A 16,813-nucleotide genomic window follows, 5' to 3' on the forward strand; every position below is an offset into this window, starting at 1 on the left:
ATGGAGGGGACGATGCTGACGGCTGGCCAGGAGAAGCCACAGAAGCGGGTGAGGTTCCGCGTGGCTTCGGGGAACAGCGGCCGGGTGCTGAAGGAGATGTTCAAGACTGAGGGGCCTTCAGACTCCCTGGATTCAGACTGCACCAGCAGCTCTGACGCAGAACGGGCCAGCACCCCCTCGACGAGTGGGGAAGGACCACTGTACGGATGCCTGGGCTCCGAGCTGGACGACAGCGGGCGTGAGCCGGATGACCTGCTCATGTACGCGGGGGCCACCAAGGACTGGATGTTCACCACCAAGAGGGTCAACATACTCAGTAAAAATGGGACCGTGAGAGGGGTCGTGCACAAAGTCAGCGCAGGTCAGACGCTGTTTGAAAACCTTCCCAATTCCAACTGTGTAAGTACATCGGACGGAGCCTATAGTTTTATCTTATTGTTTGAGCCAATCTCAAATATAACACCACCAGTTCCCATCAGTGTTGTCTCCGTCCTCAAGTCTAGTTACAGGTAGGAGCTACTCGAAGGTGTAAGACTGGGAAACAAGCTGACAATAGAGGACAAGGTCACAGACCAATTAAAGATTAATGGTGCATTTCGTTACGTGTTTCAAGAGAAACTAATCAGGTTAATGAATTCAAGGCACTTTCTAGTATCCTGCAGGAAGACGTGTTTTTATGTTCTGAGGTTTCTCTTTGGCTCGTGTGCTGACGATGATGTCGAGGGACATATTGAGGGTCATACGCTGAGTGGGATTTGGTGAACAGCGGACTTGATCACCATAGACTTGTTAAAGCTCCCCATTTAAATGATTGTCGTCGATTTTATCCTAAAGGAACGTTCTGGTGTTTTTGCATGTGTTATCAATGTAGAAAAGATTAAGCACACATTACATTGTTACCAATGATGTTTGACAGCATGCTTTAACTTCTTTAAGGTTTGATTGATTTTGACTCACTTGTTTGATTCGGTTGTGCCATCAGAATGAACTTTTAGCTTTATTTATTAAAATAATATAGTAGGTATTGTGTGTTGTTGCAGACTTTGCAACAACATCTTTACTTTGGCCTGCAATAGCATTCATTAAAAACATAACTTGTTGATGTTGATGTACAACCCACAGCTTCAATTCCAAGTGTCTTTACAGTAAATTGACTTCCAAACTCTGTTGAAATAAATAGTAACCAAAAGCTGTCGGGAGGGGAGGATGAGCACCCTTAAAAGTATAAAAATCTATGATATCATTTTTTAAAAAGTGATACAGATAATACATAACTTGTAAAGTGGTAATAACACTTTCTAATGATCCACCTTGTATGAAGGAATTATAAATGATAACCTCCAAACACAAGGCCGAGGAGGGGATTAGTTTCCATACTAAGGATCTCCTTTGGTGAAATCCTGGCTTCACCTTGACAGACTGTACATCATATTAATGCACAAAGCCTTTTCTTAAGGATTTGAAGCATTTTAAGATCCCAACTGTTGTTTATTGTAACAGGGCTGCTTTCAGAACAGAATACGAGAGAAATCTTCTTTTTGAAAACCATTTTTTAAATTAAAATGTGTATATTTTTGTTTTAAATGTTACTTTAAACTTTAAGAAGAAGAGCCTAGGATCATGAAATTTTTTTCAAGAAAAGGAGTTTGGCATTTTCAACAAAAGAGCAAAACAGTTTGTTTTAAAGAGTTCACAATTAGAAAAGCTTCCAGATTAAATAAATCTTGAAGAGTGGAAATATCCTAATATAAAATTAAGCAGCTATCTCAAGTACATTATATATTTTACTTTCAGCTGGGAGGCATGGTTTCATCTCTGCATCGTAAATGTGATCTTTTGGAATAAAAGCGAGAACCTTGTAACTGCATTAAGGATTTTCTCTTCCTCTTAGATGAAGTTATCGCTTGAATTTGGCCGAATAGTGATCTACACTACGAGTTTCCGTGTGGTGAGGACGACGTTTGAGCGCTGCCAGCTGGTCTGGAAGATCTTCCAGAACCACAGGGTAAAGTTTGTGGAGAGGAACATCGCCCTGGACAGCGAGTACGGGAAGGAGTTGGAGGAGCGGTGCAAACGAGTGGGAAAACCTCCCTCGCTACCGGTAGTGTTCATCGACGGACACTACCTCGGGGTCAGCGCTGATTCTTACTGCTGTGAAAGGCCTCTGAGGCCAATATCTTGTACATTCACACACTGAGCTCATTAAATATTGAATTGTGTTTTTCAGGGTGCTGAGAAAATACTCGGCATGAATGAATCAGGAGAGCTCCAAGATCTTCTGACAAAAATAGAGGTTTGTTTTCACAGTGTTTTCACAGTGTTTTCACAGTGTTTGCATTGAAAACTAGAACGGTCACTCGGTAGAGTGCATACCTCCGCATATCACAAGATTGGGCATTGAATTGTGAACATTTTGGCATTAGTTGCATGCCAATTGGATAGAAATTGACCGCGTGATAAAAAGAAGATTTTGACCTTTTCATGACCTTGACCTTGACCTTTGACCCGATCGATCCCAAAATCTAATCAAATGGTCCCCCGATAATAACCAATCATCCCACCAAATTGCATGCGATTCGGTTTAATACTTTTTGAGTTATGCGAGTAACACGCATACAAATAAATAAATAAATACACGGCGATTAAAACATAACCTTCTGCATTTTCAATGCGAAGGTAATAAATAATAGATGGCGGTAAAACCGATGATTCACCTAGGAATCCTGTTGAGTCGACCACGTGATTTGAGACGAGGTGTTTAACTGATGGCGTACTTCCCTTGCTTGTTGAAACATACGTTAACTTCATAAATGTTTCCCAAATGTCACTGAGATGAGATGCCAACAGGAGCAGCCATTTCCCCTCACCAGCCTGTGTCATGAAAGAAACATGAGCAAACTGCAATGTAAAAGATGCAGGCCCATCAATAAGCGGCCATCAATAATGGAGGGCCTGTTATTGATTCTGCCTCCAACACATTTGTCCGAACACGGCAACGCGCTCGGCGGAACAAACCGAGATGCTGAAAAGTATTTCTGTTTCTCACTGAGCTGCCGCCACATCTGTCACACACGCACTGCATGGCCTTTCCTCCGGCCTCGGGTGTCATTTGGACCCAACGAGAGTCTTCATAAGCAAACACAACGCAGTGTTGTGTCATTTAAGTTATGCATTCCAGTCACTGCGGGCTATTTAAAAAAGACATGCAGCTCTTAAAGGTCATGCATACACTAATCAGTCCAGAACTGGGCTGCAATGTAGCTTTATTGTGTGTTTACATCGGCAGAGTTTTTGGAAAGGAAGTTGTGATTAGAGGTATAGTTCCAGGTTTTGGGAAATACACTTTTGTGCCGGTAGTTAGATAATAAGATTGATCCTTTTCAAATAGGATCAGCAGCAATGGTGCCTCCACAGCCGTCTGCTGTACTGCTTTGGAACCAAGTTGGAGAACTCTCCGGTCTCTGAAATTCCCAATATTGTCTCTTCAGATTTACAACCCGGAATTAACGCGTACATCTAAACCACAAAGCCCAAAAAAAAAGAGTATTTACCAAAATATCAGATTCATCATGAAGTCAGCAATGTGTTCCAGATGAAGCTCATTTAATATGTTGTATCTCCAAAATATGTGGGATTTAGGAAGAAAGGCAAACCAGCCTTGTTTTCCAAAAGGAATGTGGATATTTTAGGTGCGGGTATTTAATGTTGGCTATCTCATCTGGACTGTAAATATGTATCCGTCTCTGCATCTAGAGAGTACAGCAGCCCCAGACGTGCCAGACCTGCGGGGGCTATGCCTTCATCCCGTGCCCAATGTGCCATGGCAGCAAGATGTCCGTGTTCCGCAACTGCTTCACGGACTCCTTCAAAGCCCTCAAGTGCACCTCGTGTAATGAGAACGGCCTGCAGCCCTGTGCGAGCTGCAGCCACTGAGGATGTTACGTGCCTGACCCAGCATCCTGTACGCGGGACCTTCAACTGGACTGTAACGCAGGCAGTGAAGTGAAACACAGCAGGACTCTTCCTCCATGGCCATTGTTAGTACAGCAAAAAAAAGAATTTGTAATAAAAAAATCTGTGAATTTGTGGATCTGGTATTGTTGGTCTGGTAAATCTCTCAAGACAAGAATTGTGTTCATTTGTTTATGAGCTCATTGCAAAATTCTCATTGCTAGGTTTCTGTAAACACGCCTGGTCGCTATAGGTAACCGTGAACTAGTTTCACTTGAGGTGAGTTTAAGATTGTTATTCAGTGAGGAGGCTCCTTCATGAACAATGCTCTCCTTACTAATCCCATATCAGACCCAGTTAAGGAGGACGAGAGAGGGAAAGTAAAAGGGCTCAGTTTGCAGCAGGTGGAGGGCATGAAACGTGACCTTTACTCATCATTCAAAGCTCACTTAAAACTTAAAAAATATAAGATTGGTTTTAATAAACTGGCACCTCATGAGTTGTTTATTGGAAAGAATGAACAAGACACATTTTAAAACAAATGAATCAAGCGAATACAAACACATTTAAACCTTTTTTATAGACATCACATTAGTCTGTTGCTACATACGAGCTGAAACAATAAGTGGAATGAAACAAATTATTAGCAACTATTCTGATAATAGATTAATCGTTGACGTAATTTTTCAAGGAAATATAATCCCGTGTTGCTGATTTTCTTTGTCTCTCGTTCACGGAATATCTCCAACTCTTGAAGATGTCACATTTGGAGCACTTTGTAATTGTAAGGAATTTGGTGATTGTTTTTTCTGATATTTTATAGACCGAGCGATTAATCGATGATGAAAATCCTCGTTGGTTGCAGTAGGTCAGTACACTCATGCTGCCCATACAACCTTTTCAGAAGAAACCCCAGTGTTTGCCCTCTCCTGAAAATCGTTTTATTCTCTTTCACCAAAATGACTTTTTTTTTTGTCCTGATGGTTATGGAGTCTCGCTTCTGGAAATAGCTTGAGAACCGCAGCATAGGTTTTCAAAGATGTTGATATGGAAATGGGTCTGCTTAGCTCAGGGTACAGATGCTCCAGAAGCAGCATGCAATGCGACTAATTGGTTGAATAATATATTGCTGCGAAGGGATTTAGGTTTACGCTGAATAATTCAGCCCAAAGAGAACTCTATGTGCTCCAGTTTTCTTCAACCTTAAAAAAGAAAAGAAAAAAATGCATCACAGTTTCTGACGACATCAGCGTGAAAATCAAGACACACGACTAGATTTAAAAGAATCCTCACGCGCAATCCTCGCCAATCAGTGTTTTTAACGGATGATGTCATCCGTTGGCTCCCGTCCAAAGGGTCAGAGAAATGTCGCGCTCGTGCAGCTCAGCTCTCTATGCTGTCATAGCCCTGTACAATGCTGCTTGAACATGAGTAGACAAGGCAGCACTGTAAAGAGGCTAAAAGCGTAGAGCAGTGTGGTGGTGGTGGTGGTGGTGATGATGAAGAAGAAGAAGATGATGATCACCCGCCATGAAGACCTTTGCTGCCATCAAAAACTACCTGGCTCGTTCTAGAAGCTCCTGCACCTGTGATTGAAACAGCAACAACATCGATTATTTAGGAGAAGGAAAAAAAAGGAAAAGAGGGAAACAAACAAATACGCATCGTAAAGCGTAAAGAAGAAGACGAAGAAGAAAGGGTTGATGTGTTTTCTGCACGGGAGAGGATCACATCCCTGCACAAAAATCTATTTATTAAAATTCAAATCCGCACCGACTAGTCATGGGGTTTGGTTTTTTATAACCGCAGGCTTGTGGTGATGAAGGAGGAGGGAGGGGGAGGGGGGCATGCACATCAGAGACCCCAACTGTGCAGGTTTACTGCGCCCCCTTCTGTGGGCTGCCGGAGACTAAACATATTACACAGGATGCATCGAATATTACCACCAAAAAAAAAATCCACATTTGCTTTACATTCGCCCTTAAAAAAACCAATGGATGATACTAGAAGTGACTGTAACGTGCAGCGAGAATTCAGGCTGCGGGAGGATCGAAGATGTGTGTATGGTGATCTCCAGACGCGTCTCACAAAGCATGTGTAAAGAAACACACATCATAATAATAATAAGACAAATCAGCCCGAGGATCTTATTATTATTCTTTCTGTTTAATCAACGTGCACGAGCGACCCGTCCCTTCTCTGGCGAGGGGAGACATGAAAGGAGACAAGATGGGCAGCGGCTCTGGCACCATTGTGACTTGGGAATGTTACGATGAGACATGACACCGATATGCGCGCAACACCCACAAATGTCAAGACAACGTTCAATGGTCTAAAAACCTGCAATGGCGTCTGTCCGCATTGTCTTCGCTCTCCGGGCTCCGCGAGATATGATTTCAGTCGAGTCGTCTCGCGCGGGTCCAGCCGCGACGCCGTGCGTAATGTTTTGAACGGCCGGTCAATGCGCAGACGGGTTGGAAATGATGTTGTTATTGACGTCAGCATACAGGCTAGTGCCCCCCTCCTTTCCTCCTTCTCTCCTCCCCTCTCTTATCTACACAACTGCACCATCTAATGGACTTGGGTTTACATTCCACTCAACCATCTGAGCATCAAACAGGAAACGGGCCGATAAATCAAGAAGAAAGGGGGGGGGGGGGGGGGGTTACGGTCCTGATGCGTTCAGGTCTTCGACGGGTCTGAGTCATTCTTTGGGGTAACGGTGCTGGTGCGTTCAGGTATTCAACGGGTCTGAGTCATTCTTTGGGGTAACGGTGCTGATGCGTTCAGGTCTTCAAAGGATCAGTCATTCTGGTCCTGATGCGTTCAGGTCTTCAACGGGTCCGAGTCATTCTGGTCCTGATGCGTTCAGGTCTTCAACGGGTCCGAGTCATTCTGGTCCTGATGCGTTCAGGTCTTCAACGGGTCCGAGTCATTCTGGTCCTGATGCGTTCAGGTCTTCAACGGGTCCGAGTCATTCTGGTCCTGAAGCCCCGTGGAGAGACGCCGTCCTGCGTAACGTTGTAACGTTGCTCTCACACACTACACATGAAGCAGTGTTGACATGAAATACGACCACGAGACAGAAGAGGAAAGAAAAAATATTTAATAAATTATTTTCAAATGTATTCCAACTCCTTCAGCAGCGGCAACATCGTTACAACCGACGGTGGGAAATAGTATTACATTATTAACACCGTCACAAATATATACCCAACCTCCCAAATGACTCCACCCCCTCCTCCTGAAGCAGAGTAGCAGGATTAGCAGGCTGTGGCTCACTGAAGGAAATGCAGAATGAAAACCAAGAGGCGCAGACACCGAATATACAGCAGGAGAGGATTCACTTGATCATTCGTTACACAGACTGTACAGGCCGACATCCGAAATGCTTAAAAACCTCGTTGAGACTTGGGCGGGTCCACTCGCCATCATGGACCACTTATTTACATCGGGCACTCCCTCTTTGGATCACCGGTCGCCTGCTGATCAGCTGCCAAAACCTCACGAGACAAAGTTACTACATCTGGAGAACATCAACGTTTCAAAGTGTGAAGCCGCCAGAGAGAAAGATTGGGATGCCACTTTGCATAAAGAGCAACATGGTTATTTATTACACTCGTTAGTTAGACTTTAAAGTTATCTTCATAATATCGCGGGGATATACTGATTTTAAATGACAACCCCCCCCCCCTTGTCTATTATCTATTTTTTGCATAAGCACATGTTGGATAACTGTATTCAACCTTCGTTCACTCTTCAACTCCAGCATACAAATCAAATAAAGTCTGAATAATATTTTTTAATTTATTTCGCTTTTTTAACCCTGCAATAAAAAATTAAATATATTCATCACAAGCTGTGGTATAAAAGAGGCCCTCGCAGCGGCTCCTCAGTTTATACATTAAAAGAAGAACAACAAAACATCTACTTTCTCTAGAAGTCCAATCTGGTTTGAATATGTCGCGCTCCGGGTTCCTTCGTACTAGATGAGGAAAGCATCACGTTAAAGTACATGTCTAGTAAATGGTACTGGTCCTCTTTGGGCATTTTGTTTTTGGAACAGCCGGACCCAAAACACATTCATGCAGGAATGTGAGTTCAAAATGACCGGAAGACTAAACTGTGACCAGAGATTGACATTTCTCTTACAGATTCAGGCGGCTAATGACAGTCGTGAGTCTTCAGTGAGAAACTCTCTTGAATGTGAAAGTGGATCTCTGGCGGGTCGAATTGTCGGCTAACTGCAGTTCAAACAAAAGATCCCGGATCATTGCCCGAACACTGTCCTCCGCTACGGTTGTGGCCCGTTCTACAGTAAGACTTGAGGAGTTGTGCAGAGGCGGAGGTTTCTTTTGTGGGGGGGGGGGGGGGGGGGTCAGGTGGGGAGACTGGTAGCAGAGGCAGGCGAGGCGCTCCTTCCGTCTTCTCTTTGCAGGACGTTCCCTCAGCGGAGACCCGTGGGCCACTATAGGATCTCCAAGTCTACATGACGGACCTCCGGGTTACTTTGCTGCAGAGGAACAAAACACGGTGACACACCAATCTGCCTTTGCTGTGCAGAGACGTCACAGTCAATACACACGTCAACACCATCCTGAAGTGGTCAAAACGGTCAAGTTTAGTGTTCAAGAACCTTGAGTTCTTTCTCCAAGCGGTCCACCTCGACCCCCAGAGTGTCGATGATGTTCTCCCCGTGTTTCAGCATGAAGCTCTCCAGCTCCTCGGGGGTCTTCACCAGCTGAATTTCCTGCGGACACACAAAAGCAAACATTTGACTTGAGTGAGTGAAGATGAAATATAAATGAAAGCAGAAGACCAACCAAATATCAGATATTTTTGGGGTGACAATTTCATGAAATCAAATTCCGGTTCTCCCAGATTCCTGTTGCACACAATGTTCCTCAGTGAACAATCCTGATGAGGATCAGCTTCTGTTATTAAAAGTTACTGGGTTCACTGGGTTCCGATGTGTGTGGGATGTCCACAACAAGTATAAAGCAGAACTAGTGGTTAGTTATTCTGGTGGATGAAGGACATGATAACGGTCTTTACGGAGACGAGACACAGAGATAAGCCCCGCCCCTCGCGGAGCGTCTCGACGCTCATGGTGAGAACACGGTGAACGGTCGAGCGAGTAAACTCACGCGTTTTGGGCGACGCGAAAAATCGCTTTGCTTTTGGTGCGAACGCACCTTTAAGCTGCGGAGCAAATAAACCACAAGTTGTCGGGCGAGTAAAGCGTGAAGCGTCTCGGTGTGACCGCAGCATAAGGCTTCATAACATAGTTCAAAAGACATTTATTGCGGAGATCCAAATTTGAAGGAGCAATATTAAAGAAGAAGGCTGCCGTTTTAAAGACCACATGCAAAACTAAATATTAACACCAAAGCCAGTGAAAACAACTTACACTGAGGATTTGGTCAATGTCTAGTTTTTCCAGGTAAGACCGTGTCACCACTCGGCCATCGAAGTCAACTTCAGCCTTGAAGCGCACTTTGCTCAGTCCCAGATCAGTGGCCTTCACGTCGTGGATGGCTCTGCTCAAAATAAATAAATATACTTATCTTCAGGTTAGACAAGTAGAAAAATCATACTTTAACTAAGTCAAAGAACAAATAAACGTCATTTGATACTTCAGTGGATTTCCGAGACGACACAATGCGTTCATAATGCAATGCGAGTGACATGGAAACTGGTTAAAAGGCCACGATGTGATGTCAGAAGGCAAAGTGTGTTCGTGTTGTGACTGAGGCACCGTGGCTCTAAAGACAATGGCATGTAAAGACCAGTAAATACCGGATGGTCCATCAACATCAGTAGAACTATGGAGTCACTGTTGGGATTATTTTGGATTACTACGATTGATTCCAGACTCGACATTAGGACCCGGTTTGTGTTTCACAGCCATGGGCGTGTGTGCCTGTTCATGAGCTGACCTCACTGCAGGGTCGTTCTCCAGGAACTCGGTGATCTTCTGAACGCGATCCGGCTGGATGGAGCGGCCCAGCAGAGCCTCTGTGTTGGTGTAGATGAGGAAGGTCGAGACGACGCCCAGCAGCGTGCCCACGCCGAGAGAGCCCAGGCTGTCGTAGCAAGGGTTACCTGGGACGACGAGAGAGCATCTGGATCACTGCACGCATTGACATCACAGACTTGGACAATCGAATAGATTCAAACTGAATGCCTCCGATAATCCAACAATGTGTCCGTGCCTCTGTGTTTACCTGTGAGCGAGGTGAGCCCCATGCAGCTCGCAGCTATGATGACTCCAAACACAGCAGCTGTGTCCTCCAGCAGCACGACGTTAGTACTGGGGTCTCGACTCTGCATTACTGCACACACACACACACACACACACACAAGACCCTGTTAACACCTGAATCTTCAAGCAGCATTACACCAATTCGGGATTTATCTTCATGACATTTGCATTGGCTGTCAGATAAGCACTTTGACTGATCTCATTTCCTAAATAGACTTGGCCTGAATGACTGTGTGCAATGACAGAAAACACCTGGTTTAATTTAACTCCAGAGTTAGATTAAACCAAGATCGATCTAAACCAGATTGATCTAAATTAAACTGAACTTAGTCCTGAGACCAGGATCAATCTTCCTGATTGTCTGAACACTAATTGTATTGCATTTAATGTAGACATCTATTGTGTGCCTGTAATTCCAGGTGCATTATCAATTAATAACATACATATTTCAGTTGTACATACCATATTCATAAAAAGACACTCCATGTAGTTGGGCGCTCCTCTTTATCTCATTGACAGCTACGAGTAACGTGGCTGAAAAAAGAAAGAAAAATACAAGGAGATGTCTCAGTACAAACTCTATGTCAAAATGCCATCAAAGACCTGGAGCTAACGCGAACCCTTCATTACCTCCTTCAGACACCAGCGAGCCCGCCAAAATAAAGTAAGCCTGGAACACAGAAACATGACGTGGTGGATCTTTATCACACACACACATGCACGCATCTGACGTCACAGACTCTTACCCATAACAAAGATTCCATGGGCTCTGGGTGCAGCAATCCCATGATGCCATGGTACCAGGAGAGACCTGCTCCCATCATGAAAATGCCCACTCCACTGATGAGGGAGGCGATGTAGCGCATGTTGGTGAAGCCATACCTGGACAAGACCAAGGAACAGCCATTTTAACAAACCCAGGACTAGTTTACACCTTACGACAACATTTAAGCCACCGTTGTTTAGCTGGCGTTGAAACGTCACGGTGGTGCTTACGGGTGGCCAGCGTCCGGGTTGCGGACAGACTGGCTGATTCCCAGGGCGAGGAGAGCCTGGTTGCAGGTGTCGGCCAGAGAGTGGATGGCCTCTGAGAACATGCTCGACGATCCAGTGTAGACCCACGCCAGGAGCTTGAAGAAGAAATTCAACCCATTGCTGAGGAAAAAGAAAAACAAGTAGATCAAGCACTCAAACAGCAATAAAACCTTCTGTAATAATAATAATAACAACTCAAATTTGAAAGCAATTTTAAAATATATTTTAAACGTGCATTGACAGACAAAGAAAATAAATAACAGAAGCGAGACAAACTATGGTGAAATTAAAACAGAGAAAACAGCACAATAAATGAAACAATGAAAACCAAATCTATACAATTTTTATTTTATTTTAAAAACTGAATGCTCCCGATCGATCACAGGATCTACACTTTAACTTATACTTTGGGCTTAACTTTTTGAGTCCCATGAGTCCAAACTAAGGGAAGGAAACACCTTATTGTTCATGTGACTGCACATGTCCTCTAACACAATCATCCTAATCTAATTGGCCTCGGGACATGCGAGACAAGGTCCCAATTCAGATTTCTACATCTTTACTATTAAGTGCCAAAATGTCGGCATGTGTGGTCTATTTTAGAACAAAAGAGCTCAAGTGAAACTAGATCTACTGTACAGATGGAGACAGTATTTTTGTTCATTTCCCCAAATGTGACAGTCACACGTTCTTCCAACAAACTGAACATAGTAAAACCCTTTTGAGAGCAGACTTGCGTTTCCCCTCTACTCCATCACCTCCCATTGTGTGTGCTACACCTTAGTACAGTCCTTGAGTGTTAGTGTTCAGGAATACACTGCCTACAAGTTGCTCACCGTGCCAGTCATAAAAAAAAGAAAGAATGATCACACCCAAAGATACAAATAATACAGATAGTGATTTTTTTTTTCGTGCATCAGAATCTATATTTATCAAATTAAAAAATACTCTAACTTGTAAAATACTAAGTCACAAGAGACAAATTTCACTCATCAAGTGACGAGAGGAAGGAGAGTTGCCCGGCAACAATGATGGAGGATTTTGCAAACGGCATTTTCCCCGAGTTAATGAATCGGTGGGAGAATTCCCTCACCGTGGCGTCCTTATCGAGGACAGAACAACATCACAACAAAACCAAGCAGCAGTCAGAAACAAGGGCGAGACAATCAAAACTTACATGCAAATAGCGACCATCACCACCTTCCCTGACCCCTCTAGGAATATTGCCCTCAGACCTGATCGAGGCTTTGTGGACGAAGGAAAAAACAAAGGGACATTTTCACAATCGCTCATTTAGCAAAACACATGATTGGAAATGTACAGCTTTTGAAAATGATACAGTTGATGTTATTTCATAAAAAATACTGTGGGAAAACGCTGGGAAAACAACCCATCAAAGTACGGACTATACTGTGACATACCAGAGCGGTGTAGAACAGTATGGCCATTAAAATAACATCACAGTACACTAAAGGGGGGCGACTTCATGATGACACTAACACATAGACGCAGTGACCTCTGTAACAGAGACAAAGGTCATAGAAATACACTAATGTCCACATTACTTTCTCTTTCACATATAAAACATAACGAGGATCGTATACTGATCATATAATCAAACTAAATAGCAGGCAAACATAAAACTGCTCACCTTAGTGTTTCCCCAAAAGTCTTTGTATTCCTTCAACAACTGTTTATTCTGAAAAATATCTGGTAAACAAAGAAGAGATACAAATAAAACAAGGTGTCAAACAGACCAAAGAATTAGTAACAGCTGGGAAATAGTCAGGTAATCTGGACAAAGATTCACAAGATGTCAGAATTGGGCTCAATTTAACATTGAAGGAATGGTTTGACATTTTGGGAAACACGTATTCGTTGGAAAAGAACATTAATACTCTTAGCAAAAGACTGGAATAACTTGTTCTGTTCAAAATAACAACATCTGCCTTCCGGTACCTCTTATCATCAGTGATATGATTTTAGATCGTGTTTGTTTAATCTCTAAAGTATAAGACAATCCTCAATTATATGTAGAACTATTCTTTGGCCACGAGCTGTGACTTCACTGAGCCGTTCACGTAGCAACTACTAAGAAATAGTCCGTCAAAAGGTTCCAAAAAATGATTACTTTTTTAAAAACTCTTGGGTGCTGAACTCAGGCTAGTTGTTTCCAGACTTATTACCAAGTTAAGCAAACCTGCTGATATATAATATGAAAGTGGGATTGATCTTCTAATCAAATGATGACAGAAAGTGAAAAGACGAATTTCACAAAGTGTTGAACTTTTGCTTCGAGACAAGATATTAAGTATTATTGCACATTCAATCCGATTCAATAACCAGCCAGCGGAAAATAACAACCTACTCTCTTGGTATTCGTTATCCTCTTCTTTCCTGAGACTTCTCTCTCGGGTTAGAGCCTCTTGGCTTCCCCATAACTCCAGTGCTCTAATTGTCAAAGTGAAAAATAATCAATAGTCAACAAATGTTGAAAGATACATGAATACAAATTAGTAAACAATAATTGTTTGGAAGACATAGTGTTGTATTCTTAATATCTCTTGTGGTTTAAAGTAAAAGGATGTATAACTAACTTGGCTTCCACGTCTGATCGCAGAAAGACAGTGAACGCCTCCGTGTCGTCGTGGGGGCTGCGTCTTCTGATCTTTCGAAGCTGTACCAGATCACTGTAAACATATAATTGAAAGGGGATAAATAAAAAAAGATTTAAGAAAATCTGAGTTAACCATCGTTAGGCAATCTTATATGAGCTGATTACAACAGCATGTTTACTTATTAACTAGAAGGGATTTGTAACGCTGTCTGCCCGCATCTCACCTAGCACTGAACACGGTAACAGTGGACAGAGAAGCATTTAGTACCGTCGATTCAGCTTCGCCATGAGAACGTACAGTTTAGTGTTGCATATACAGGACTGTCTCAGAAAATTAGAATATTGTGATAAAGTTCTTTATTTTCTGTAATGCAATTAAAAAAACAAAAATGTCATGCATTCTGGATTCATTACAAATCAACTGAAATATTGCAAGCCTTTTATTCTTTTAATATTGCTGATTATGGCTTACAGCTTAAGAAAACTCAAATATCCTATCTCTAAATATTAGAATATCATGAAAAAGTATACTAGTAGGGTATTAAACAAATCACTTGAATCGTCTAATTACCTGGAAACACATTTTCAAATGTTTGATTTTGTTTTGCTGTTATAAATCTTTTTTTTTAACTTGGTCTGAGGAAATATTCAAATTTTTTATAGGATAGGATTTTTAGAGTTTTATAATCAACAATATTAAAAATAGGCAATATTTGTTGATTTGTATTGAATCAGAATGCATGACATTTTGTTTTTTTAATAAAAAAATAAAGAACATCACAATTTATATCAAATAAATGAAACGGTCAGTTTGGGGATCAGGAGTTACTTTGGTTTGAGGCAGAACTCATTCATGGCTCTGACGGCTGTGATGAAGTTGTTCTGCGTGTACTTGGCTCCATATTCCCTTTTCTTCAGGACTGCCCGAACTGCATATAACAACAGAGGGAAACTATGACACAGCGTTTTCATCCACATTCATTAGTTCTCATTATTGTGTCAGCCACACATCACAGCCACATTCTATAGATGCTTTAAACATAAAGTGAATCAAAAGCATCAAGATCTGTTTCACATGAAGCACGCATTAATTGTTCAGTACCTTTGACTTGAATTGTCTCCGTTTTTGTCAGCCCCTGAAGTTTTGGATCTATGAGAGCAAAGAAAATATTGGTATAATGAATTTTCCTCACCATCCCAGAAGTATTTCCCGGTGCTTAGGGTGCGAGGGCAATAACAACGGTTTTAGAAGTTCTAACAGGGGCACATTGTGAAAATGAATGTACACAAATCCAAGAGCAGGCAAACAACTTCTGCAGAATTTTTAAAAACAGTAAAACTTATTAACCTGATGGAGCTGGGGTGGCTTTTACAGCAGCAGACAGGACGCTCTCCGCTGATGGAGCCTCCCCGGATGCTGGCTTTGGGAGACCATCGCCGCTGTTGCCAGAGGTAGAGTAGTATTGCACCTTTCCCAGCCCGAGAGAAGCAACACGGCAGCCTGGAAGGCTGAACCACACGTTCTGCATGCCTGCACTCTGCCAACCTGCGCAACAGAATGCATCACGCCTTGAGTTGGGTCAAGAAAAAGCCTTAACGTGTCACGTCTGCCATCACTTCGACGAGTTAGTCCTCACCGGAGCACAGCGGGGTGAACCTCGGGCACCGCTGCGACAGGGGCGCCCGGTGCTGCAAGGAGACCCTGCAGAAGACATGCCATGGCCTGTGGGCCAGGTAGGGGAACATCTTCGCTGTGGCGGGTCGCGGTACCGAAGTGCAGGAACTCGCTACGCACACAAATCACACAGTCACTGTCGTGTTAGCTTGTCAACGCAGCAAAACCAATTCAGACGGATTAACGCCGAGGCATCGCCTTCAACACATGTCCCGTAAAGCGTTACACGTTTCGTCGAGTAGTGAAGTATGTGCCGCTTTAAGCGAACTAAAATATGTAACACAGCGGACGCTGGTGTCTAATTGTCATTGATAAAGTATTGCCTTTCCGGCTGGCTAACTACGGAGGACACATATGGAGAAACTAGCTTAGCACTAGCGTCAGGGTAACGTCGTTAGCTGCCGTAAGTAAGTAATAAGTGCCGTGAAACATTATTTACCCAAAGTAACTAAATAAGGCATACATTTAGATTAGGTCATGAAAAAAAAAGTCACTACCTTTCTATTGTGAGGTTTGTGCTGCATAATCTGTGTCCATTTTGAGAATCTATGGTCAAACTGACAATAGCGCCGCTGTCGACCTGCCTGTGACACACGAGTGACGTAGGCTGTCTTCTCGCGAGAGTGTACTCGGTTTCACTGACGTTCCTATTCTCTGTAAACCAAACGAGGTAAAACAAATTATTTCTGATTTTAAACTAAATCATATTCTGTTCCGAGGAAAAGTTAAATATATGTTATGACTATCCAGTGATGGAAGATGAAGTAGGTAAAACAGTCAATTCCACAATATAATAAAATAATCGTTTACATGAGTCCTGCACCAAACATCTTATATGTCTAACAAACATAATTGTATTCTTTATAAATGATTGACATGGAGTACATTTACTTTATATTGTGTAAGAAAGTTTAATCTTAGTTACATGTATATTATATATTGTTTCATGTAAATATAACTTTGAACTGTTAAACATATAATAACTGTCTGTTAAAAATACAACAGTATAAACTGTTTAAGAATACAATATAAAGTCAGATCATGGAAATATATCCACCACACCTTTGCCTCTGGGCAGTATGCATGTATAGTTTGTGTCACTACACATAACATACTGTATGACTGAGTAGACGGGTATTCATCCTGCATTTATTTATGAATAAATTATGTGCTAGTTGTCTTAAATGCATTGTTATCTTATCACCCATTTTGAGAGGGAGAGAGAGCGAGCAAGAGCCCCCATGAGAAGGAATGCCAATTCCTCTGTCCA

At 42.6% G+C, this 16,813-nt stretch overlaps 2 protein-coding genes and 1 long non-coding RNA gene across 3 annotated transcripts; 1 reads left to right on the forward strand and 2 right to left on the reverse strand.

Moving 5' to 3' along the window:
* On the forward strand, positions 1 to 3,933 carry grxcr1a (glutaredoxin and cysteine rich domain containing 1 a). Its single transcript, XM_056438882.1, has 4 exons — positions 1 to 399; positions 1,892 to 2,131; positions 2,228 to 2,293; positions 3,754 to 3,933. The coding sequence occupies exons 1-4, from the start codon at positions 1 to 3 to the stop codon at positions 3,931 to 3,933; spliced, it is 885 nt and encodes a 294-aa protein (XP_056294857.1).
* A 579-nt stretch (positions 3,934 to 4,512) lies between these two features.
* On the reverse strand, positions 4,513 to 5,318 carry LOC130209911 (uncharacterized). The gene is made up of 2 exons (XR_008834740.1): positions 5,245 to 5,318; positions 4,513 to 5,153 (listed from the first exon to the last, which is right to left on the reverse strand). It is a non-coding gene; the product is annotated as an uncharacterized LOC130209911 (long non-coding RNA).
* A 1,721-nt stretch (positions 5,319 to 7,039) lies between these two features.
* slc30a9 (solute carrier family 30 member 9) lies at positions 7,040 to 16,132 on the reverse strand. The gene is made up of 18 exons (XM_056439828.1): positions 16,041 to 16,132; positions 15,506 to 15,655; positions 15,217 to 15,414; positions 14,971 to 15,018; positions 14,698 to 14,797; positions 13,849 to 13,941; positions 13,620 to 13,702; positions 12,903 to 12,961; positions 12,429 to 12,496; positions 11,213 to 11,371; positions 10,963 to 11,098; positions 10,847 to 10,886; positions 10,679 to 10,750; positions 10,179 to 10,286; positions 9,891 to 10,056; positions 9,362 to 9,491; positions 8,588 to 8,701; positions 7,040 to 8,464 (listed from the first exon to the last, which is right to left on the reverse strand). The coding sequence occupies exons 2-18, from the start codon at positions 15,612 to 15,614 to the stop codon at positions 8,420 to 8,422; spliced, it is 1,728 nt and encodes a 575-aa protein (XP_056295803.1). The 5' UTR covers positions 15,615 to 15,655; positions 16,041 to 16,132; the 3' UTR covers positions 7,040 to 8,419.
* Between the last annotated feature and the right edge of the window lie 681 nt (positions 16,133 to 16,813).

Source organism: Pseudoliparis swirei, chromosome 19 (assembly GCF_029220125.1).
Source record: "Pseudoliparis swirei isolate HS2019 ecotype Mariana Trench chromosome 19, NWPU_hadal_v1, whole genome shotgun sequence".
NCBI classification, from domain to species: domain Eukaryota; kingdom Metazoa; phylum Chordata; class Actinopteri; order Perciformes; family Liparidae; genus Pseudoliparis; species Pseudoliparis swirei.